At 44.5% G+C, this 25,204-nt stretch overlaps 1 protein-coding gene across 2 annotated transcripts; it reads left to right on the top strand.

Moving 5' to 3' along the window:
* Positions 1-24,228, top strand: midn (midnolin). Of its 2 annotated transcripts, XM_077606903.1 has the most exons (9): positions 1-288; positions 371-434; positions 1,657-1,888; positions 3,698-3,785; positions 3,877-3,939; positions 12,606-13,139; positions 15,628-15,751; positions 15,864-16,187; positions 21,093-24,228. In XM_077606903.1, the coding sequence occupies exons 3-9, from the start codon at positions 1,665-1,667 to the stop codon at positions 21,353-21,355; spliced, it is 1,620 nt and encodes a 539-aa protein (XP_077463029.1). In that variant the 5' UTR covers positions 1-288; positions 371-434; positions 1,657-1,664; the 3' UTR covers positions 21,356-24,228. The 2 variants fall into 2 exon arrangements, with proteins under 2 accessions (XP_077463029.1, XP_077463028.1); XM_077606902.1 differs by having other exon boundaries at positions 1-434.
* Positions 24,229-25,204: the final 976 nt, after the last annotated feature.

Below are 25,204 nucleotides of genomic sequence, written 5' to 3'. Positions count from 1 at the left end.
TAGCTCTTTAATGTCCTTTTTAATGTCTGTGCGGGTGTGACGCAAAGTAACTGTGATCTCTGTGAACATTACGTCATCACCGTTGCACATTTCTTCAGCGTTTTAGAAGGCAGCTTCGGTGCCTTCCGGGAACGAGACGATCGTAAGAAAAAAAAAAACGAGCTCATTATTGACATCACATCCGAGAAGAGGCTCTTTAAGAGGCGGCTCACCGACTCTCAGACTTTCTTGAGGCGGACAGAGTCACAACTCACCGGATCGCTAAAAAAGAACAACTGGCGGAAGCTGGTATAAACCCACCTTGTGGATATTTATTTTCATTTTTTTAATTCGCTGCCATTCTCTTTGGTTTCTACCTTACATGCCAAAGCTGGGGGAACAAATTGGAAATTCTACTTCCACGCGAAACTTCGCAGTTTACGCCACGGTTATCGGTGAGTACGATGCACTTTTATTTCATTTTTAAGCATTTTTTTGTCCACCCCGAAAATTCCCGAAAAACCTTACTGACGCCAGTGTTTCGTCTTATTGATTTGTAGCTAAGAATCAATAATAATGCATGTTGTCAAGGGAGTGCCATGTAAATTGCGTTGTACGTTATTAACTTAAGCATCGACCGAGTGGGGAATGTCAAACTATTATGTATACTCTAAAATAAAATCTCATTAGTAGGCACCTGGTGTTAATTGACACGAAATCACGTGACCGTCTTTATTTTGTTAGTGGTTGGTTAATAGTCAAAAACAAAATACTACATAATACATCACATTTTTAATTTGAAATGTAAAAAATCAATAAAATACAACATTTTTTTACTCATTGGGAAATGTGGGTAGTGTTCAAATTTGTACAAATTAATTTGCTATTGTGAAACAATGAGTCACCTGCTGGTGTTGGTAGTGAACTTCTCGCAAATTGCCACTGGGGGGCAACCGAGATCTTTTAACTTGAAAAGAAGCCTAACTTTTTGCTTTGCTTAACATTCACACACACAATGATTAATTCACTGTAAATATTACATTTATGTGCCTGATTGGAACCCCCACAATCATAGCTAGTGTTTTTGCTTATATTTAATAAACGGTATTATTATTTCAACAGATTTCTAGACTCATCATGATTATGTCTAGGAATATTTAACTTTATCTTAATGCTTCACAGCATACAGTTAACTAGATCATGCAGGCGTATTATGTTCCGAATGTGTTAAAATCAGAGCCTATTTTTGCGCAACATTCGCTCCTTGTGAGTTGTCATTTATTATGAATGGCTTTTAACAAGCTCGCCCTCCACGTGGGTGTACACCTCGCTCTCCTATTGGCCGCTTCCGGCCCAGCACTCTCGCCATTGGTCCGCTTCGCAGGGGGTTTGGCTTTTTCAGCCGACGCTGGATCTTTCAGATACTTTTTGTGTGCGCGACGCCGTTCATTGTCGCTTCTGGTTCACGGGAGCCTGCCACAGCCCTATTTGAGCACCCAGTGGAATATACGGACTTTTGTTCGGCGTGGACGAGGCTTCCCTTCACCGGTGTTCGCCCATCCATGTAGCATTTTTAGCTGCGGGGACGCTCTAGCCACGGATCGGCACCTTCCTTCCACGTCCGTCTACGTCAAGTCCGTCTCCTCCGCTCATCTTCCACCGCCACGCGACCCACAGGTTATCGGATGGACCAGCATCCCAGCGCCCGGAGCTGCACCAGCCGCGGGGCTTCATCGTCCTGCGAGGCCGTCCCAGCCGAGCCCTCCATGAACCTGCACATCCACTCCACCACCGGCACCCGCTTCGAGCTTTCGCTGCCCCAGGAGGAGACCGTGGACGGGCTGAAGAGGAGGCTGTCGCAGAGACTTAAAGTACCGAAAGAGAGGCTCGCCTTGCTGCATAAAGAAACGTGAGTCAAAATTTCACTATTTATACGTGCTTTGTCAGGAGGGCAAATCCATCGTATAGTGTGAGGAAGTTGTTTTTTCCCCATTAGTATGTAGACTAGTACTATAATATTCCTCCTGCAGTGGTGAGAAACCTACGAATCGCGGACCTCTCTTGGAATTCAAAATAAAATCACATTTAATTGGATTGCATAACTTAAAACGCATATGCATGCATTTGATCATTGCATTATTTTTATACAACCTTTTGAGAACTGAAACCAAAGCCCTCTTATAATGGTTGTACTGCTTCTGAACATGCATTTCATTCTTGCCTTGCTGGCACTGTCAAGCAATTTACATTTTATTTATGGTAAGCCACTTCGAGATTATTTTTTTAAAAAGGGGTATGATATAGAACATTAAGCAAATACCGCATAATTCAGATTCATGAATCCTGTCAAATTCTAATAAATCCACAGATGCCACACTGCAGAACTGCACCAACACTGGACGTAAAACAAAAATGTCAAAAATCAAACGCAACCTCATTTTTCTCTTCATCATATTCTCAAAGGTATTCTGGTGAAATGTGTTCATTTCCCTGCTTGCAAGATGGCATGAGGTATTCAGGAGCAGCTCTCAATATAATGCAGAGCAGTCATTTTACCACCTATCTAAATGTAGTATACTGAAATTGAGCATAATGACAGTTTGTGCAGGTGTAACCAACGTTATGGCAGTGGTGTCGCAATTATACACAGGGGACGCGTCGGTCACAGGGAGGGTATTGATGGGACAGTGCATTGATTAATCCCTCCCACCTTCTAAACAGGGAGGCTAGAATGAATTAATAATGCTCGCATTGTGCCTCATATAAGCATCCCATCATTTTTATATTCAGTAGTTCCATATGTGAGCCACCTTCTCAATACCATAGCATCTCAAGTAGGGTTTATTGCAGTTTTTTGTGTCAAGATTTCTGGGTGTCCAATGGAATAGCTCTGAAGGGTGGGTGCTACCTGGATGGTGGCTGTAGTGGCTGTTCTCATTTTAAGTGGAGCGAAAACTATAACGCTGAAGCCTTAGTGAGTGAGTAAATGAATGGATGAAGGCCAGGTTAAGAAGGGTTTAACAAATGCAAAAAGTAAACCGGGGGGTTGGTGGGGTGGGGGTTTTGGTGGTGGCTTAAAATGCACACAGTACGTATTGTTTTGTTTTTTTTCAGACCTTACTCAACCTCTCTCATTGTAATTACATCAACCTTTTAAACCAGCATGCCCCCACCATATAGATATATATTTTAAATCCCCTCCTACCTTTGTAACTGCAGACTAGCTCGCGAGGCAGTGCCACGGGTCTTTTGTTCGCTCGTGGGGGTGAAATTTGGGTCACGCCAGCTTTTCTTAGCTGCCCTTCGGTAGCGTCATTGTCAGTCACGTGCATTGCATACATTACGTGTGCAGCAAAGCAAGGTTTTAAGTTATTACATTGATCATCAAGCACATTTTTGTTCAAGTTCCTGTCTCCTCTGTGTAGACTCCCTGTAATACATTATGTATTTTAGTAACGTGAAAAAAAAATGGTGCTCCTTGGTGTAATACACAACCTGCCCCCAACTATCTATGCCGAGCAATTGTCAGAGCCTTGCGCAACTTGAAATTGAAATACGACAGCGTGATCAATACTTCCCCTTCACCCTCGGCTCCATTTCCAAACTAGTTTTGAAGTTGGGGCGCCCCCGCGGCTGATGGCTGTTTGGGTGTGTGTGTTTGAGAAGAGAGAAACTGTCAGCACAGTCTAATTATCTTGTTCCTCTTTGAATCCTGCAGCAGACTAAGTTCAGGAAAACTCCAGGATCTCGGCGTGTCCGATGGGAGCAAGTTAACACTCGTACCGACCGTCGAAGCCGGATTAATGGTGAGGCCATTTTTCCTTAGTCTGTTGTTGGAGCACGTGTCATTGATTTTTTTTCTCTCTAAATAAAATATTTTTCTTGTTTCTCTCACAGTCTCAAGCGTCAAGACCCGAGCAGTCAGTAATGCAAGCTTTAGAGAGCTTAACCGAAACTCAGGTAAGAAGATATTCTGCTTATTAGAGTTGATTGCTTCTTAGGTTTGGTGTTGGATAGTTTTTTTTTTTAAAGGAGTGGCATGAGATTTTATTTTGTTTGTATTGAGTTTCCACCGTGTTGGAAGTGCGATTGCAAATGAGACACTGCCTTAATACTAGAATGTTCAAATCTTAAGGTAAATTAGAATGCACTATATCCTAACAACAGTCAATGTCTGCCAATTGCAATCCACATGCTTCAAGGGCACTAACAATCAGTTACTCAGCATGTCCTAGATGTGTTACATTTTGTTCAACTGCTGCACAAAATAGTCAAATGTGCCATTTGTAATCGTACCATGGGACCCTGGTAAACCCCCATAATGTGCATTAACCAATGCTAACTTAGTTGTCAAGTACAATTTACTGCAACACACATGGCGCAAAAAATGTACAGGTAGTTACTCCACCACAGACTGTATTTGTTCATTTGTAAGGTTGATCGCTATCAGACTACAGATGGCCAGTCTGAAAGAATCGTTTAACTAGTGCCTTGCGTTTGTGAGTAGGGCAGCTATGTCGTTCCAGCAATGCAGTAGAGAGCGGATGAGCCACTAAAGCGCAAGCCTCTTTCACTTGTCTTAATCTCAGCCTCTTAAACAAGCACAACCAAAGACTGGAAGATGGAAAAAAAGGAGCAAAGCCCTCCTGTATCCTAGTAACATCTGCGGTTTACATGGGGAAATGCCAACATTTCTACCTCAGCGCTGATGCTTTCATGTAACAGTCACATGCGCGGGCAAGTTTCCAGGAAGTGTGCTGGGGCTGCATTCACTCATAAACTTGCGCGCCGGATTGTGAGATAAATGACGGCTTCCTGAAAGCCAGTTGTGGGGCAGTGGGCCTAGACATGCCGCGCCCCAAGCGAAACAGCGCCATCAGATTCTACGGAAAACATGTACAAGTCTTTTAGGCTGGATCAGAGCATGACCCAACCTCCCTGATTAATGGCGACAGCCAAGCGACCGAGACAGCGAGACTTAACGCACTCGGACGACGGTGTGACGTAAGAAGCACGCTCATCGACTTCCTTTTGCGTAAATGGCACGTGCGCGCAGCATCCTCAGCGTTGAGTTTAGTCGTATTTTTACATTAGGCAATAGTACATTAGCTTGCAGAATTGCGCCTATTGCAACATCAGAGTTCATTTTGGTCTCACTTTGCTCCCTGGTGTGGACTTTGTTGGCCATGGTGAGCATGCGAACCCATAGCACTGAAGAAGTTGATGACTTCATATGAGTAGGTGTGTGTCAGCGGATGCGAGCTTGCACTTTAGAGCAGTTGGCTGCCTACGAGCACTTCATTTTTGCATCTTTATTGTCAGGTGATGCGTCTACTGAGAATATTCTTCACTGTTGTCTTTTCTCCCGGGACCTCCTTTTTGACACATTACTAGTCATGCATGCGTGATTTTCCCTGGAATTTTTTTGTCTATGCTATTACTGTGCTCTTCCTGATTGCAAAACAGTGTCTTTGTCAATGGGGTCAGCTTCGTAGCTGTGCAAAAGATTACAATAAAGGCATTCATCTGCTTTGGTGTGGTTTTAGCCACAGAAATTGATTCCGCTTTATAATTCATGAAGTGGAACAGGACGATATAGATCGTGGAGAGATTTGATTGGTAAATAGAAACACCAAGGCTTTCTCTCATTTGACCCCACCTCCTTTTCCCCTTTAATGCTGGGGCTATCAAAAATCAATCAATGCACTTAGCTTTTAAAACTGTCTGACACGATAACTGATACAATCATACGACCGAAAATAGCCTAAAGGAAATTGTAAGCGTGTATTTGGGGGAGTCAGGAGTGCGGCGTTGGTTGCGGTAAACTCGGATGCTATCCTATAACCCTTCCGATTTGCCGTTTACTAAAGAACCATCACTTGTATATTTGAGCCGAGACGTTTGGTACTGGTATTTATGAACTCAAGATCCATAACTTGGAGGAGGTGAGATAATAAAAATGGAATTCGAGCGCAGCCGTTATTGAAATGAATTGGGGCTCTCCAAAGCAGCTATAAATTAAAAGCACTCTCTGCTTCAGTTTGACCGCGATGACAAGGACAATCCTGGCCGCCTTTAATTCCTGCTCTGCCACCTCACTAGAGACTCTCGGCATGACATATAAGTGGCATTAAGCCCTTGCCTACTGACAGCCCTTCAAAGCACAGCTACCCTCATCAACCTTATACAGTTTAATGTATACGTCTTACATATCCCACCCCAAAGAGAAGCACAGTGGAACGGATGTTTTTAAGAGGATTCCTTCTCCTGTACAGAGACTGAGAAGGTGTCTCTTAGAAAAAAGAAAGATGGATGCTGAAAGTGGCATAATCAGAATTTTGGGGCATTCATTTGCATCCATGTCCTCTCTCCAGCTATTGATCTTGGCATTTGACTGAAAGAAAAGGATTATATATCCCCTCCTTCTCAGCACACAGGGGACTATTTGCTCATGGATGCACATTGATGTTGGAATAAAATCCAACCGGGCAGACATCACCATTACCATCCCCCCGTTTCCCTTCCCCCCGTATGCAACCATTTCTTTGTTCCTGTCTTAAAGCGCCAAATCTGACCAACTAACCAATCCTCCAAGGCGTCAAGACGATGTTTGGAGTGTGAGCTTGCCACACACATGATTGACTTTGATCTCCACGTGTCCGTTGGCAGACCTCACCATCTTCCCCAATCAATGGCTCGACCTCAGCTTGCGATGCGAATTGACAAATTTCCCCTTGAACGCTAACAGATTGCTTTGTGTGGAGTCCGTGTTTTGCCATCGTCGACTTCCCCAGAGAGGACGCTGTTACATAGCTGACCTGCTCCTCCCCATGTACACACTTGCTCTCCTCACGTACTTTACTCATTTTATACACTTCCTCCTCCACATGACTGGCAGATCACGCACATTGCCTTTGGGTCTTTGGGCAGAGTGTTGCAAACTAGCATGATCTGAAAATCATCTTTAGTGTCACCGTCAACTTGTCTGCTTTGCCTTGTATGAGGAGTTGGAGGAGTGAAGATGGTCTTAAAACTCCAAAACAGGAAGGAAATCAGAGTTGCCTGAATAGAATATAGGACTTTAGTGTGTATATGGTTCTTTTTCCAAGGGATCATTATGTTTTTCGTCCCAGTCATGCACCTTAGTTAATCGGCTGTATTGACACCAATGGAAATCATCATAATTGGATTTAGGCGATGAATGACTCAATGTATCGGTCAATAGCATCCGCTCACTGCCATCATTTAAAATAAAGGCTTTTTTAATGCACTCATCTGAAGAGTTCTTTTCTGTAAGAATGGTAAATTCTCTTTTTGTTACCTAAACGCGTGAATTAAAATAGAGATGAAAGACATATATAATAATAGGAGGCCCCTCTGAACTGCTACAGATGTAAATGGCAGCCTTGGAAATGGCGTTAACAAGACGATCACACAGCCTTTTTGCACCTGTGTAATCCTTTTTGTGGTGCATTAATGCACAGCAGGATAAAGGAGTGAAGGGTGGTGGGGGTAGTGAAGGTGCATTTGCAGGGTTGTCTATTCATTCTATCTGGGCCGCAATTCTAGTTCATCCGGTCCCGCATGCGCCTGCGAGAACAATTTCTTCATTTTCAAGAGTCGTGACCGCCATTGTTTTTCTATTCCCATGGTGACAACTGGGCTTTTGTGATTCAAGTAGCAGACGTCCTGACCAGTGGGGCATATGGTGGGTAGATGCAGAAGGGCAAAATATACACATGATGGGCCCTACAAAGTCTAATGAAGTCAATTAGATTGCTTTGTCATAGGAATCGGGGAAATGAAAAGTTGCTTGTAAAAAAGAAACAAGGTTTTCTTTGGGTTCACTCTGGAAGTGGATTAGAAAATGTGTGTTCAGTATGGGTGTGCTTGTGTATATCAGCATTCTTTCCAAGCCCATGTAAATGTTTTGACAATTATTGTCATAGTTCCAACTTTTCAGTTCATGTACTGTGTTGTTGTCATGTAAACGTAGCCTTCTTCCATCATACTGTGGCAACCAATAAGAGCCGCTCTTTTCATCTTGAGGCTGCTCCAGTTTCTGCTTGACTTGAGCCGAGACCACAAGGAGCGACTTTAGTGGGAACTTAATTTCATCATTCTGAATGTTATTTCCTGGCTGTCCCTGTTTCACATCAAGGCAGTAATACTCATGCCAGTTTTCTTAATGGGGTCTGTAAAGAGCCCCCGGTTGCTGTTAGGATTTAGGGCATGATGCTAGTCATTGATTTTATTTTTTCCCCTTCGCTCTTTCTTCTTTTGAAAGCGCCTTGTTGCATCTTTAGGTTGTACATAAGTGCTAGAAAGCTGTCAATAGCGTCCCGGGGCGATCAAACCCTCTCAGTCGATAGGCGGGTTAATAAGAATGGCTTCGACAGGTGAGCGCCTTCGTCGAAACCAGAATACTGCTGCGGGAGACAGCCTGTCCCGCTCTCCGCCCTCTTGAGCTTCTATCCTCTTTTCTCCAGCACAAAGCTGCTCAGATGTTCATGAATGTCAGCTAGGTGCTGCCAGCTCCCTCTGTCTTCCTCCCCTCCCTCCCACCTTCTCGTTCCTTATCTCTGCTGCCGTACTTCGCTTAGTGTGCAAAGGAAGAACGACTGCAAATGAGTTCCTTGAACCACAGGGACCCCAATAAATAAAACTGTCAGCCAGAGATGTCGAAAGAAAAAAAGAGGGAAGGAGCCAGAGGCACATCCTCACTGAATATTTCATCACCCACCACTACTGCCACCACCACCACCACCACCACCACCAATACTCCCTGACACCCTGCCCCCACCGCCCGCATCCACCATCCCCTTTCTCCTGCCATCTTTTTTTTCAACCCCGCCTCCTCTTCTTCTCACTGCCCCTTATCACGCTCTTCCCCCATTCCTGCATAGCAACCTCAGCCTCCCACTAAACAAAATACCAACACCTGAATCCAACAGCACTCTGGAGGGGGAAACGGGTTCTTCTTCATCAACAGCAGCTTACCCGGTCCAATCGCCCGTGTGTCGTCTTCAGCAGAAAGAGACCTTGTTCTTGCTTTTTTGTGTGCCATCCAATTGCTGCATGTGAAAGGAAACAATGTAAGGCTGGCTTCAAGTGAGGCCCCTCCGCCCTGCTCGTTCTGAGTCTCTCATAACAAACCACTACAGAAGTTGCTTTTGTAAAGCTTTGGAATTCAAGTATGCTGCAAGGAGCACCAGTGGGGGGAAATAAAGGTTGCAGAGAGGAGCAGTATTAGTAGGAGGAGGAGGGTTTCAGACATGCCTAGAAGCCCCTCTTTTGTTTGCCTGTGATGTTCCAGAAAGCCCTATCTGCTGTTTGTCCTGACGTCAATGGTAGCCAGCCACGTTGGCTCTCTCTGGCTGAGCTCCTGAGAGCAGACAGGCATGTTTGGACTGGAGCTGAGCTGCTATAGCTGAGACCTCTGGGAATCATTCACTAGCCAGCTTGACAGTATACCCCCGTACCCCTCCCGCACGCACACACACACACACACACACACACACACACACACACACACACACACACACACACACACACACACACACACACACACACACACCTCATCACCTCACTACACACACATTTAAAAGACACGCTCCCCTTGTTTCCCCCTTAAGTCTCTGTCCGTCTGGAAGAGGTTTGTTGCTACACGATTGCTCCCGCCAGCAAGCACACTGTGCTGTATCATCATCCGCCCCCTATACCCCTCAGGAAACGGGGCACATTTCAGGTGTTACACTTGGCTTAGACCCCCCCCCCCATGCCCAAAAAAAGAAAAACTGCCCTTTGTCCTCAAGATGTTCCATGCCAGGCTTTTCAGCTTGTCTCGTCTCGATCGGAATAGCACACCTGAAGGTTTCCTAGTTAATGCTCTGTTCATGTTTCATCAATATTAGTCATCGAAATGTCCTCTGTTAGGTATATGTGCATTTGCTGATTTTGGCCGTTGGATTGTTTTGTCTAAAAGGCTGCGGTAGTGCAGGAATGTGTGACTGGAGACCCTTCTATGAGTCAGACGGTGGCTGTTTGCAAATATTTTCACTTTGGAAAAAGTGTGAGAGGCAAAAAATGTCTTCACGAGTCAATAATGCCATAAATACTTCACAGTAGGAGGTTAAATATATTTGGAGGTGATTTAATTTTTTTTTTTTAATTCAACCATGAATTATGGTTGGGAGCTGTCTATTGAACATATGCTTAAATATCATGATGAACATGATCAAGAGCACCCGCAGATTGTGGCTCAGAGGCAAGTTTCAGTGGAAAACTATCCTTAAAAATAGCCTTTCAGGGATTGTTGTTTGCTAAATAATTTTAATCCTTTCATTTAATAAAGAACCCAATTAGTGCTAAAATGCGCACAACAAATGCTTGTCGTACACGGAGGTTTTCTGTTCTCTTTTTACACATCTTTCTACATTGAGAGTTTGTTATATAAATCTACCTGTAAGTCCTGTACAAACAGGCCAGGCCACACCAGGGTGGAACTCATTATGATGATACGAGGTAAGAAACTTCTCAAGACGTTCCCACCCCTTCCAATCTTCCTCTAACCAAACACCAGCTTTGACAGATAGACCCCCCAGGGCGTGTGCAATTGGCTGTGTTTTGGTCCAGCAATACTCAGTTCTCTTGACAGCTGCCAGTCAGATTCCCCAGAGCACCACACCCACCCTCACCCCTGGGAATGCACCTTCCCTTGAATTTGTGCCTTCTCTGTCCTGCCCTTTCAAGGGCCATTCTACATGTGCCGCCCAACCCTGCTTTCACACCCAGCCTCGGGCCTGCTGGGTTTGTCATCTTACCACAACAGTGTAGTCATGGTGGGTGTGGACTGTAACAACAAGACCCTGATAGACTGTGTTTACGCTCCCAAAATCATGAATTTGTGCTTATCCAAAAGTGTCCATTGTATGCTGATTGTGCTATTTTATTTAATGTGGATTTGACTGCGAGATCATCCTTTTTGCTTTCCGCGTTTTTCGTCAATACCAATGCGAAAAGGTCATGTTGGCAATAGAGGCTAGCGACGGTTGATAGAGAATCAAATAACCAGACCTGAAGAGAGAGTGATTGAAGGCAGGCCCAGTTGATTCACAGGTTTAACCAATAGCCAACATCCTAGGCACATTTTTCAGTCTTACTCTAGTCTTTGCTCTTGATTTATAAAGCTTTTTCTCATAGGTAACAGTGGACGGACCAGAATCGTCGGAGAGGCAACAGCATTTATTGACTTTGCTTGTCATGCCTAATCAAAATATGTTTTTGCAAATATGGGCACTTGCTCATGGCAACAAGGCATTGCCACCGTCTTTTTTAGATGAGATCATTTTCAGAGGACAATGAATTTGCATTTCAATGTTTGCCAACTTAAACCCACACTGTGCATTGGTGCCATTTAGGCAGAGCATTGTCCTAGGAGAGAGAAATTTAGGCTTGGTCTGCTTTTCATAGTCTGCTCTGCTCATGTCTCTCCATTCTCATCCGCCTTCCCATTTCCTCTGTAAAGAAAAACATTCTCCTTCATCCCCTACCAACAAATTCTTTGTGACTTATAAGGCTTGCAGACACTGGGGAAGCTTTTTGCCCTTTGAGTGACTCTAGCACTAAAATACAGTCACATGCACACATGGTTTTAGTTGTAAGTGGCAAAAAGATATAGCAAAGTCACATGAACGCAAAGTCTAAGACAACAAAACTCTTGTTGTTTAATGCCAGTCCTCCAGCCAAGTTGTGACAAGTCGGCTGTGTCTGTGTGGAATTCTTGTGTGTCCATTCAGGCCATTATGGGTCAATCAACAGCCCTTTCCACACATACACACCCATTTGGTCTCTGTCGCTGTAGTGAGTGCTCCAAAAATGGGCATCCCGTTCTAGATCCAACTCAGACAATTGTCCATTCTTTGCGCTTGAGGCGGGCGGGGTGTATTTCCTGGACGCTGGACCTATTTTTTCAGGCCATAAGCCAGAGAGAAGGATGTCTTTTGTCCTTGCGCTGAATGACACTGCTGACTAAGAACGAACCCAAGGGCAGTAGGGGGCGAGTGTGAGTGGGTTCTGTTTGTGTGTTTTCAAACAGTTGGCCTCATCTAGCAGATGTAAATAGCCCAGTGTTACAGAATGGTGATTGATTGCAGGATTGGTCTACTGTAGAGCGTCTGTGTGTCCATGAGAGCGGGAGCTCAAAGCTCTGTTGTTTGTGCTTCAACGGCTGTCCACTGTTCATTGACAGAAGAGGAAGTCTACACGCTGGGGAGCTTCTCCGTTTTTGACTGCAACACTTCTCTTTTGCCTATCCCGCTGAGTGTATATTCATCTGTCAGTTTGTTGCTAAATACTAAAGTAAACTTTGAAAAAGGGCAAGGAACGACGATACACTCATTGCAATTTGGCAGACTTGCTTTGAATCTGGTTAGTCGTTCACAGTAGCGGGGTAATGAGGAGGGGTTGGTAGCTCTTGACCAATTGTAAACATCATTTGATGAATGCTGCGGCTGTTTGGAAAATGATGCAGTTTACAATGTTGTTAGTATTGTACTGTCCATACCACTGAAGCAAACTGTCTCACAGGGTGTGTATACAAAATTAAATCTACTCTCCATCTACAGGTCAGCGACTTCCTGTCTGGACGCTCCCCTCTTACACTGGCACTACGTGTGGGTGATCACATGATGTTTGTCCAGCTACAGCTGGCAGCACAGCAGTCGGGTGGTCCTCAGCTCCAGCACAGGCACCTGATCACCCGAAGCAATTCCGATGCCACAATGGGACAGCCAACAGGGCAGCCTTGTGTCCCTCAACCGCACTCCCACCACCCTAATCATCCACACAGTCCCCATTTGGCTCAGCAAGGCCCCTCCACATCCACTTCCACCAGCACCACAACCTTCCCTCTCCCATCTACACACCACCAATCTCTGCCCCCAATGTACCATCAATCCCCCTCATCGATTCCTCACTGCAGCCCGGCCACTCCTCCACATCCTGTTCGTTCACCACGCACGTCGCATGTCCCTGGAAATCTGTTCCGGACTACTCCCCATCACCTGCGGGACCACCACCACTACCACCAGCCTTCTTCAGGCCAGGCAAGCCACAACATGGGCCAGGCCAGCCCTGTAGCCCCTGTTTTGTGCCCTGAGGTAAGCCTAAATAATAATACAACCGTGCACAATTTTGAAAAAACTAAAAAAAAAGCTTAAATATCACCTTAGAACAGGGGTCTCGAACTCAATTTACCTGGGGGCCGCTAGAGGCCGAGTCTGGGTGAGACTGGGCCGCATCAGGATTTCCACAAGAAAAGCACTGATAAAACTTTCCAACGTTATCAAATATCTTTATTTTTTAACAAAAAATAATGAATTAAATAAATTAACTTAAAGATGAATAAAAAATCAATCAATCAGTAATATAAAACCAAATAATACTAATGACCATACAGTAGATATACACTGGCTGGCTAAGTAGAGAAAATGAATTATTTTTATTCCGTTTCAAATGTCTGTATTAACAGCTCTTTAACCTTTAACTTTCTGAACTTGAATGGAACATTGAACATGAAATATTCTGAACACGGCTTCTTTTGCCTACTCCTTGCTGCTAGAGACCTGGCAGCGCTTCTTCTCACATAGTCACATTTGGCTTGAGGGAGGAAGCAGTGGAGACCCTCAGTAGAGCTTGAAGATGCTCATCAGTAAGTCTGGACCTGTACTTGGACTTATTGAAGTTCAAGGTGGAGAAGAGCTTCTCACACAAGTATGTGCTCCCAAAAAGGCACATGGTCCGCTTGAACCTTCGGGAAAGTTCAGGGAAGCTGGGGGTCAACTCTCTCAAAAATTGCCCAAGCTTGTCTGCTTCTCCACTCACCTCCCTGAACTTGGCTTTGAGTGCAGAGTTGCACTGCAGGTCAAATTGCCCAAGCTTGTCTGCTTCTCCACTCACCTCCCTGAACTTGGCTTTGAGTGCAGAGTTGCACTGCAGGTCAATGAGCTCCATTTGAAGCTCAGGAGGGGCATCTTGCACATCAAAGGAGAAGGGGTCCGCAAAAATTTGAAATGTGGCTTTGTGTGTCTTGAAGTCTGCAAATCTGTGATCAAATTCCTCCTGTAGCTTCGAAATGGCCTCAACATACTTCTCACCACTGAATGGTGTGCCTGCATCCACGAGAGCCTTGCATGCTGGGAAATGGCAAAGGTTTGTCTGAGAGAGCTGGGCTTTCCATAACACAAGTTTAGTGCAGAATGCTCTCACGTTGTCATAGGCAGCACTGACAAGTTGCCCCTGGCCTTGTAGCTTCTTGTTCAGTACATTAAGCTCATGTGTGATATCAACAAGAAAAGCCAAGTCCATGAGCCATTTGGGATCACTGAGCACAGGAACAGCAACCCCGTCTATCTCCATGAAGTCTTTTACTTCTGCTCTAAACTAAAAAAATCTCAACACGTTTCCCCTGCTGAGCCAACGTACCTCAATGAAGTAGAGCACATCCCCATATTCTGACTCAATTTCCTCTAAAAAAGCACGGAACCTTCTGTACTTTAAGCCCCTGGATCTGATTTGGTTGATGCATTTCACAACGACAGACATCACATTGTCAAACTTCAGGCATCTGCTGCAAAGGGCCTGCTGATGGATAATGCAGTGCAGAGCTATGGCCTCCTCAACACCCTCCTCTTCCAGTTTTTTTTTAACAACTGCTACCAGTCCATTCTTCCTCCCTGTCATTGATGGGGCTCCATCGGTTGTTATTCCAACAAAGCTCTTCCATGGCAAACCGGCATTCTCAATGGCATCACACAGCTGGTGAAATATTTCCTTAGCGGTGGTCTGGCCATGCATTGGAATTACTGTGAGCAACTCCTCCATTACTTCAAAATTGTCATCAACACCACGGACATATATTGCGAGCTGGGCAGTGTCTGTGATGTCTGTGGTTACTGTCTTTGGTAGCCTTCTTGAAGAGATCCTGTTGCCTCAGAAGACGTGTTTTAAGACTGGCAACCTGGTTGGCTCTCTCATCTCCCTGGTATTTTTCGTACTCCTCAGCATGTCTCATAGTACAATTACTATCGCGATGGAGGCAAAAAAAACGTCTATAGACGTTCATTCGCCAAACGGCTCAAAATGCTCTCAAATTTGGTCAAATCCAGCTGAAAACAGCGTTTAATGATTAAATACAAATACTAGTATTTGTATTTAATCATTAAACTAACAAATACTAGTACGACCTGTCCGTCTGTCAAACGTCCGTCGGCGAAACGTCTTTAGGCGAATCATCCGGTCACGACATCATCATTGCTCGCTATCGGCACACCAGTATCACACCTGCCACAAGCAGGTGCATGTCAATGTTCCCTCTAATTTTTCATGTAAAACATGCTGTAAAACAAGAAAAACATGAGTGGACAGAGCTACTGCCACTGGCTGCCACTTAAACGGCGCCATCATGGGGAAAGGGGTTAAAAAAAAAAAAAAAAAAAAAAAAAAAAATATTAAAAAAAAAAAAAATCGATCTTTCATATTAAGACGGGGGCCGCAAATTATCGTCCCGCGGGCCGCAGTTGGCCCGCGGGCCGCAAGTTTGAGACCCCTGCCTTAGAATGACATGACTTTATTTTGTGGGGGGTCTAGGCTAGTTGCAGCACCAACAGCCACAGTAGTGGCAGCAGTTCGTCAGCACGCTCCCGTAAACCCGGTGCCATCATCGAGAGCTTTGTTAACCATGCCCCTGGAGTTTTTTCAGGGACATTTTCAGGTAAGATTTATTGACGTATTTAACAATCAATATCTACAATCTCCTTCCCTCGATTGTATGATGGGGCTATCTGCATAGATGTGCTATAATACTCTTATCCCTAACTTCACAGGCACTTTACACCCTAACTGCCAGGACAGCAATGGGCGCCCCAGACGAGACATAGGTACCATTCTTCAGATTCTCAATGATCTTCTGAGTGCCACACGCCACTACCAGGGCATGCCACCGTCCCTTACCCAGCTCCGCTACCAAACCCAATGCGGCACACCCAATTCACCATCCCCGTCTCCGCCTCCCTCACCACCAGTGGTTGGCACAACTGGACTCTCTGCCAAAGCTACCTCTGTGCCTGCTGGCAACTCCAGCAGCACTCCACCGACCCTTCATCCACTGGTGCAGTGCCAGAGTCAGATCCGCATGTGCAAGCCCCCTGGTGAGTGATGAAAACATGACATGGAATCACATACACACAAACAGACACATTAATTCCTTGCACATCCATTTGAAGCAGTCATTGACACAGATGTCCCGGCTGTCATTTTGAAACCCTTTACAATTCCTTTTCTTGATACGACACTAATACTTTTTGCCTTTTAAACGAAGAAGTTATTATAGCTTGTGTTTCAATTGAGCAAAAAAGAGCAAAATGCATTTGCAATCTTCTCCAGAGTTGTTCAGTCAGGGATCACCTGTCACAAAGCAATTTGCTTTGTTTATGAGCATCACCCTGGGCAAATCTATGTTTGGAGTAGATTAGGCTTGGACTGCTTTAAGATTACAGAGGTGCGTACAAGTAAGAACTAGTAGAGCCAGAACAACACTGGACTTACCTGTGCCCAAGGCTAGGGCTGGTACAGGAGCTGTTTTTGTAAAGCACCTTTCCAGCCTGAGACACTAGATTTGGAGTGTCAGAGAGATGTCCAGCACAGATAAGAGTGTCTCTTTTGCAAGGTTACACTTAGAGAAAAAGCCATTGTCTTGTGTGGTCTCCTTTTCTAATGGGGAAATGGAGTTTGGTGAAGAAGTCCACTGGGTTCAGTCTTGAGGTTCATTGAATGCTGTATTATGTTTGCATTTGTGTGAGCAGAATAGACTTTCAGTCCTAGACTGACTGGGAATGTACAATTAGACCAGCAACCTTCTGTATCACACTTGATGCCCTCACAAGTTTCTTGTGAACAGTTGGAACAACATATGCTTATTTTCCTAACTTAGGGAAGACCTTTTCCTCACTGCCTCCACCCCTGTTACTCCCACTCTCCCCTTGTCCTGTGTCTACATCTGCACTCGACAGCCCACGCTATTGCACCCCCCACTCTTCCCATTTGCCGTCCAAAAACAGCCTCGCCTGTAAAATCCATCTGTCAGTCTTCCTCCTCTTCATCTTCCCCTGCCTCGTTTTCCATGCCTGTCTTGTGCATCAACACTGTACATTCTCTGTGTTCATTTGGCCTTTAAATAGATTTATTCTGAACTTAAGCACTTGGGGGTTGTTAAAACTACAACACTAAGCCCTCATTCATCATTCAGGTGTTAAATTCTGTTCGTCAGTCAACCAACTGCCCACGGTTTGACCATGGTTTTCAGTAGAGGGGAAAAAAAAGAATGGGTGAAAGAAAAGCTTGTCTTGTGCCCTGTTTTGACTCTGCAGCCCTTGCTTCAACTAAACTTCTTGTAAAGGATTTGAATAGGGAACCAACTGAGCCAAACCCGGTGTGGCTCACTGAGACAATGAAGTCTGGTCTCTTTGTGGTCACTTGCATCCTGTTCTAAGGGTGCCATTGACACAGCGTACCCGAGCAACCTTATCTGCAGACACCTGACAGAAGACTTACTGGATTTAACACTGCGGCTTAACTCCACTTCACAGAGGCCTGCTTCTATTCAGCCGCAGGACTAACCAGTCAGGTCCGTCCGCCTCAGTATGTGTGTGCACTTATACTTGAGACGGCCTCTTGAAAATGTCACATAGCTGGGTTCTCTCCAGAGAGCCTTTACCCTTTTCAACTGCAAGTTCATGTGCGAGAAGGACAAGACGAGCGTAAATAAAAAAAAAGCTCGACACGCCTGGCCTCAAACGCCTGGCTAAAAGCTTGGTTTCACTACTCCGGTGAAAGGAGTTGCTGAGTTTGAAGATTTTGCAGCTCGGGACTCGCGGCCTGGCAGGCCGATTGTTTGATAAATTCCATTACTAGGGGGGTGGACCTGGGTCCAGCCCCCCTGGCCAGCCAAAGCCATTGTGTTGGGGCCAGAGACAGGGGCTGCGTACAGGGCACCAGGCTGAGCCATTGTGAAGTAGAGGAAGGGAGGGCTTTGGGATTATAGGGCTGCCTTTTAGCCCTTCTCCCACTGCAGCTGCCTTAGTTCAACACAGGCGCACAGAATGGACCTCTGAAAGCTCCTGCCACCCCCCTTTTCCGGATCTCTTCACCCCCGCTTGTCTCCTTTAGATTTGTCAGGTCACGTTAGCGTCCTGAACGAGCCAAATGAGAAGGGCGGGTGAGCAAGAATCTGAGATCTCGGCCTTTCTGCATTTAAGCTCCGACTAGCTTGAACCGATTGCGTTGCACCCGTTATCCGCTGCTAAGACGCTGTACACACGTGCAACAAGCTCAGCGACCGGTGACGCGTTACAGCGTCGCTCTATTGAGCGAAAAGCCAGTCAAGCACATCAGGTGCCCTTTCATTTTCGACAAGGAGAAAAGAGAGGAGAATGCAAATTAAGTCGAAAAGTCATTGAAGAGCGTGTCCCTGCTGGGCTGTCAGCGGCCTTTCACATGCTGTCACAACGCTCATTTTAAACCCTGCCCGTTTTTGATGGGTGGCGTCTGATTGGCTGGTTTCCTGTTTTGTACTGCTGTACGAGACTGTTTTTCCCCAGGTGGCTAGAGTCAATGTTTCGGAATGACAAGTTAAAGTCATTCAACAATCCAAAAGAAACTTGCAGTCCTTGGTTTGATTGTTTCTGACTGTTAGTTGATGAAATCTGTGAATGCTTCGTGCTTCTATTCAAACTTTTAATGATTTCAATTATTATTCAACATCTGTCCTTGTCCACAAAAGTCGAATCGACGGATTGATTTGCCAGTCCTGCATGTTAGACAGAATTTGCACTGACATGATAGCCCTTAATTCTCTTTGATTTCAAAATGAATGCAGCTTTCTTTTTATCAACCAATTCAGTACATGAAAGGCTTTAGTCCACCAAGAAAACTGTTCAATTTTGTCTACAACAGTAAAGAACCCTAAGCTGGCTTGCATTGCCACCATACTTGGCATCCTGTACAAACAAAAGGGCTTCGTTGACAAATGTACAACAACAATAGAGTACATCCAGCATTCCATTTTTGATCACCTGTGACTTGTGTCTGTTGACTAACCAACAGACTGCAAGCCTATAGATTGCCATAACTACAAAGTGCCAGGATTTTTCTTCCATAACATTCAGCGTTTCAAAATCATATCAAAGTAAACAGCTTCTTCCATGGCTGCAAATGACCAATCTTTGCAACATTTTTATGAGAAGATGCCATGTTTCTCTCCTGTCTCTTTTATCCTGCTCCTCCTCCTGCCCTTCTCTCCATCTCAGCCTTTGGTCTTGTTGCTGGGTTGGGCTGACACATCAATTATTCATAGATCCCCTCTTCTCCTCCTTTTTCTGAGATTCTGTGGCTACCACAGGGCTCCCGTCAAAGCATAAAAGGATGAAATGGAATTGTTTGTCTCTCCCTTTTGCTCGCTACTTCTCTCTGGTTCCTCCAAGGTTATTGTGTTCACGTCAACGCTCTACAGTCAGGCTCTAGGCTCGCCAGCTTGCTTGCATGCATGCGTGTATGTTCTGTCCCTCCTAGCCAGCCCTAATAATAGCCCTACTGTCATAAACATAGACTGGAGATCCCTGTGGCCAGCTGTGTCCGGCCCAGCCGCCCAGGGCTCCGGTAGTGACGCTGATGAATGGCCATACACACACGCACATGCCTGCACGCAAGCGCGCACACAGACTGTTTTTGGTGGCGATCCAACACACATTCCCAAAACACTTGCCAAGCCAAAGGCCGTCGACCTCATACTGCACCATCAAACTGCCGTTTATACTGTGTTGTTTCAGTGAGTGCTTTTTAGAAAGTAGCATCGAACATGCTGCCGTATTTATGGACATAAGAAGGAGTGAAAAAGCCTTGCTGCGATGTGCAGTAGTCTCGCAAAGGAAAAATCGCTGATCGTTGGCATCCAATGGCAGCCAATTTCCTGTCCACAGTGACTTGTATTATATCAGCTAGGGAAGTATGAAGCCCACTTGGTGTCCACAAATCTTTATGGTGGGGCTTGGGCAAAGAAAGGCAAGATTGATTGTGAAAACTGTCACCGGCGGACTCCACCCTCCTGCCCCATTATGCCTCAGGGTGAAGAATTCCTTAACCCTCTTCTCCGGTGCCCTTTTTACACATTGCTAGAGCTAACAACATCCCTGGGAAGGCGAAAGGAGGTCACAGGGTAGAAATGCAGAAGGAGGTATTAGGATGCGAGTGGCAGGACTGTGGGTCAATGATCTTAAAGTAGGAAGTTATAAAGGAAGGGAAAAAAAACTGAAGAAAAACCCAATCTCGCTCTCTCTCCCTCTCATGGCGTACAATTTCCATTCGCTTGCATTTTCTATTGAAAGCCAATAGCGTTGTCCTGCGCCTGAGATGGATGGCTGCACTAGAGCTAAGGTTTAATCAATAGGTCTTTTTAATTTGCCATCGATCCACGTTAAAAGCTACTGCGGCTATTGCTGTGTGCGTGTGAGTGTGCATGCACTGTTTCACCCCTGTGTGTGTGCATGTGTGTGTGTGTTTATACGGGCAAATTTGCAATGCCGAACCGGAGCTACAGCGAGGCATCGGACCGCACCGCTTTTCTTTATTGACATGAGAACCCGTTATTTCATTATTTCATTCCCAGACAGATACTAATGGAACTGGTCAATAGATTGGGCTTCTGCTGCCTTTATTCTGAGTCTTGTACATACAGCATAGTATCATCTTGTGTGTATATATCATATTATTAATATTGAGCTATCTGCTAACAACCACATGCACCTGACTGGGTGTCAAAATGAGATATGTCAACATCTAGATTCAGTTTGTGTACTTTTCAAAATACTTCTGAAATGGTTTGCAAATGAACCCACAGCTCAGAATCCTTCACTTAATACATAAATGCATACTTTTACGACTGAAAATGTTTGGTTTGCCGCTGCTGTGGTCTCCTTTTTATGTAATAAATATGTATTGCTTCAGTTCTGACTTTGGTCACATTTTCCAATCTGACTTTATCTTCTCATCTGCCAAACCAGGCGACAGAGTCCGTCAGACGGAGAACCGCGCCACTCGCTGCAAGGTGGAGCGTCTACAGCTGCTAATGCAGCAGAAGCGACTGCGCCGGAAGGCCCGTCGGGACCAGCGTGGCCCCTACCACTGGCTGCCCAACCGCAAGGCGGGCCGCAGCAACAGTAACAGCAGCGTATCCAGCGAGGGCTCCCTGGACCTGGACTTTGACGACTCCGTGTGGAAGCCCGAAGTCAAGGCCGACTTAAAGTCCGAGTTCGTCATGGCCTGAGAGGCATTGAGAAGATAGGCCTTGGAGACTTCATTCTCATTTTTCGCAGCACCAGGACCTCGTCTGATGCATGGATTTGGACACTTGGGGTACAGACTCACAACAAAGATGAAACCTTGAATTTGAGCATAGCAGAATTCCGTGGGGTGTCGTGGGATTTTGGGGGGGTAGGTGGGGCGTTATTGTGTGTGTGTTTGAGAAATACGGTGCACTCTGGACAGTGACTTGAGCACCAAGTGGACTTCCCGACTGGACACAAGTACCAGATGCCTCAGTGTACCCCCGACCTTCGAAAATGGCAGAACTGACGAACACTTTGGAATATCGCGACGGGCATTCTTCACTGATCTCTAAAATCACTCGAGCAGTCCGCTTCTGACCTGTTACAGGCTGGTTCAATGTCTTTTTTTTAATGTACTATTTTATCAAGCAGATAAAAAAATGTAGCATTGTTCACAAAGCATTCAGGTTTTCATAGAAGAGTTCAAACATTGATTTGCACAGGATCGAGTTCTAACTAGCGTGCAGAGATAATATGGAAGTATTGATATCAACCTCAGCCATCGGACTGACTCAATGATAAACAGAAAGTGCTTTAGATAGGAGGTATTCAAATCTTTACAAAAAAATGAAATATTACATTTAATAATGGGGGGAAAAATACAAAAATCTATTTTTTATTTCTATTATCTCGCTGTTTTAAAAAAGCAGCAGCCCTTTGTGGCTTCGTGGTTGAACCAATTAACATCCATTCAGTTGTTCGTCGAAGTTCAAAGCAGTATAACGTCACGCGAACGGAGGAGATCGTGTACATAAATGTGACAATTGGAAAAATACATATATATTAGGCTTGCGTTTCTCCTCCCTCAATATTTTTCATCTTCAAGTTTGTCCAATCAGCTAGCTCCTTTAGACCCATTTTTCAATCCTCCTTGCAACTCTTATTTTTAGCGGTAAAGTGTGGGGAAAAGTGTGATCCGTGTGTTAACTAGTGCCTCCACAGGGACATCCATGAACATATCACAGTTTTGCTGCTACACACTTGACATAAAAAAGGACAAAAAAGTGGCAGAAAGTTTTCTTTGCATGCGGATGACGCAGGGGTGAATGGAATAGAGTGGAAATAGAGGTGAAGGTTCACATGCATGAATTTAAAAAAATATATATATAACAACTGCTGCTTTTGTTAAGGTTTTTGTAATATTTACTTGTATGTGTTTTGGGGAGACAGAAAAAAAGCATCCTTCATTAGTATAAACGCTAACCAGAAAAGATAAAGTCAAGTGTGCACCCCCCCAACTGAACATTCCTGTTAATGATGTTGGAGCCTCATCACGCACCGAATATCCGCCCTCGAAACTATTAAGCCCCCTTTCCATGGCAGGAGCCCGAGGAACATGTATGGACACGCTTCCAGAGACTCAAGTGGAACTTTTTCCACGGAATTTAAATCTGAACGATTTGAGCGCGCCACCATGATTGCACTCCCGAGAGATTGCAGTGAGAGATTATCTTTCTTTGGGGTGAACCTCATCTTTTGGTTAAGTGGCCTTACCTTTCACAAAGAAATTGGGGACAACAGGGACGGACATGTATCCCTTTTTTTGTTTGTTTTCTGTGTCGACATATCAAGGCACCACTTTCTTAGCCCCTTTTACACTGCCTGTAAGGTCAACTTTGTTAATGACATGGAAGGGGGCAATTTCCGATTTTTGGGGGGAGGTAGTTTCTCCCTGTAAAAGCCGTCAGCATTTTCCCACCCCTCTTTCTGTGATGCAGTTGTGTACAAATTTTGCCCTCACAGAATCAGGAGTAGCCCAATTTATACTGTTTTGGAGCCCATGTTCTTTTCAAATTCCTAAGACTTTTGGTAGCATTATCCCGGTGTGCAAGGAACAACTTTTACAACTCAGCTGGCAGTGAAAGAGTTAAATCTACACCAGATATGCTTGTTTTTTGGAAAAGGAAAGCTGGCTAAATGCTGGATCTGTATGCAGGATGTGCATAAAACAGGTGAATGTCTCCCAAGGTCACAGGGCATGTGTCGTTTTGTGTTTTCGAGCTGGTGAAGTCTATTATCTCAAGGCTACTGTGCCTTAAAATGTTGCCCTCGCGTTGTCTATAAAAAAGTTCCTCAATGAATGTTTTTATTTTGTCACCTCATGTCCCTGCAAAAAAAAGGCTAAATTTGACCAGGTTACGCTGATAAAGTGGCACGAAAGAGCCAGAAAGGTCCTCTGAGGACCACATGCACTTCCTTTTCTCCCCTGAAACCAACGTTACCAAAAGGACAGTTTACCCACTTGCCCATCCACTCCCCTTGTCAAATTCTATTTATTTTCTTTTTGTATATGTATGAACTGTACTCTGTGTGTGCCTCACTTCTGTGTGGAGTTGAAAAAGATAAAAGATGACAGAGCATTACAGAGAGGGATTTAAAAAAAAGAAAAAAAGCAACAAAAAAACATGACGTCAATGAAATTCCTGATCACAACAGTTTCAGTTGCCTGTTTTTTCCTGTAGCCAACTATTGAAATTGAACCGGATTCAAGGATACAATTTACAATGTTCTAGCTCTAGACCGGTGTAGCACATGTGTGACTGTATTAATTTATAAAACCAAAATGGTAACTGTGAATTACGTATTTCTTTGTGCATTTTTTTAAGCGGGGGGAAAAAACAAGGCAGCAGCTCTTGCTCGTGTCTGGATTTTCTTTTTGGGTGAAAATATAACAGAAACAATGTTTCTCAAAAAAAAAAAAGAAAATATATATGAATATATTTTTTTTCTTAAGCAATACATTTCAGTGTGACTTGTGATAGGACATTTTCTTTTTTTAGGTAAGAAATAAAAATCCAAAATGAGAATACAAGCTTGTATCCATGAGTGTTTATTACGTCCACATTCAGTGGTATTGAGTTGAACTGGGATTCGGTGTGGTATTGTAAAGTGAAGTAGAAGTATTGGTTTGATAACATAGTATTACATTTAATCATTGGAATGTACCATGTTTGCTTGTGTAGGTGTTTCCAAATAGAACAACTCTGATGGCAAAATCCAACAAGACATTTGGTTGGCCGGTAGCATCCAATCAGTCAGAACATTGAGTCTTCCTAAAAGATGATTTGCTGAAAATATAATCATCTTCGTTTGACGTTTTTGCTCCTGAAACATGAAAACATGAAACAAAAAAAGAGTTGGTTTTACGTTACAGTTGATTTAACTGTTTTGTCCCTGAACCGATCGATGCATAGTTCCCTATCATGTGCTATTATCTTTACAGTCTTATAATGCCAGAGTCTTGGTGCTTTTCAAAGGCGCTCCAAACATTGTCACGACTTTTAGTCATATGGAAACTGTCTGGAGGCCTCTTCTTAGAAGTGGCTGCCTCTTTCTTGCTTTCACTCTCGGCCTCCGCACTCAAGCGTCTTCATAGACAAACATGGCTGAGACACACTTATATTCCTAGCAGAGATGTGTGTGTGTGTGTGTGTGTTTGTGTGTGGGGTATCTTGGTGTGATCTCAGATAACATGCATATACACACTGGGATGCAAAAACACAATATGAGATCTTGAAGGGTGTTGTTGTTGTCCCTGCCTGTCATAATGAGGGCTGGCTGCGCAAGGCAAGGAAAAACGAGCCTACCTGTCATGCTGGTGTTTGCAAATGTTGTTTTCCATCTTTCTCTTTATTTTCGACGTCAACAGCAGTCACACACGCCGACGCCTGCAATTTGCGATGACTCGCAAATCAAATTGTACTACTCGTTGACAGTAAACAACACCTACCAATCAGCAATTTTTGCTTTTGTTAAAATAGGACTGTTGTTAAAAGAAACGTCATCCT

The sequence above is a fragment of the Stigmatopora argus genome, chromosome 8 (genome assembly GCF_051989625.1).
Source record: "Stigmatopora argus isolate UIUO_Sarg chromosome 8, RoL_Sarg_1.0, whole genome shotgun sequence".
NCBI classification, from domain to species: domain Eukaryota; kingdom Metazoa; phylum Chordata; class Actinopteri; order Syngnathiformes; family Syngnathidae; genus Stigmatopora; species Stigmatopora argus.
The sequence above is the reverse complement of the archived record's forward strand: the minus strand, read 5'-3'. Positions and strand labels throughout refer to the sequence as shown.

Bases quoted from the DNA above. Each gene is read 5' to 3' on its own strand.
- midn (XM_077606902.1), top strand. From the start codon at position 362: ATGCCAAAGCTGGGGGAACAAATTGGAAATTCTACTTCCACGCGAAAC. The intron at 13,140-15,627 runs GTAAGCCTAAAT...TGGGGGGTCTAG, and splicing joins CCCCTGTTTTGTGCCCTGAG to GCTAGTTGCAGCACCAACAG. The intron at 16,188-21,092 runs GTGAGTGATGAA...CTGCCAAACCAG, and splicing joins CCGCATGTGCAAGCCCCCTG to GCGACAGAGTCCGTCAGACG.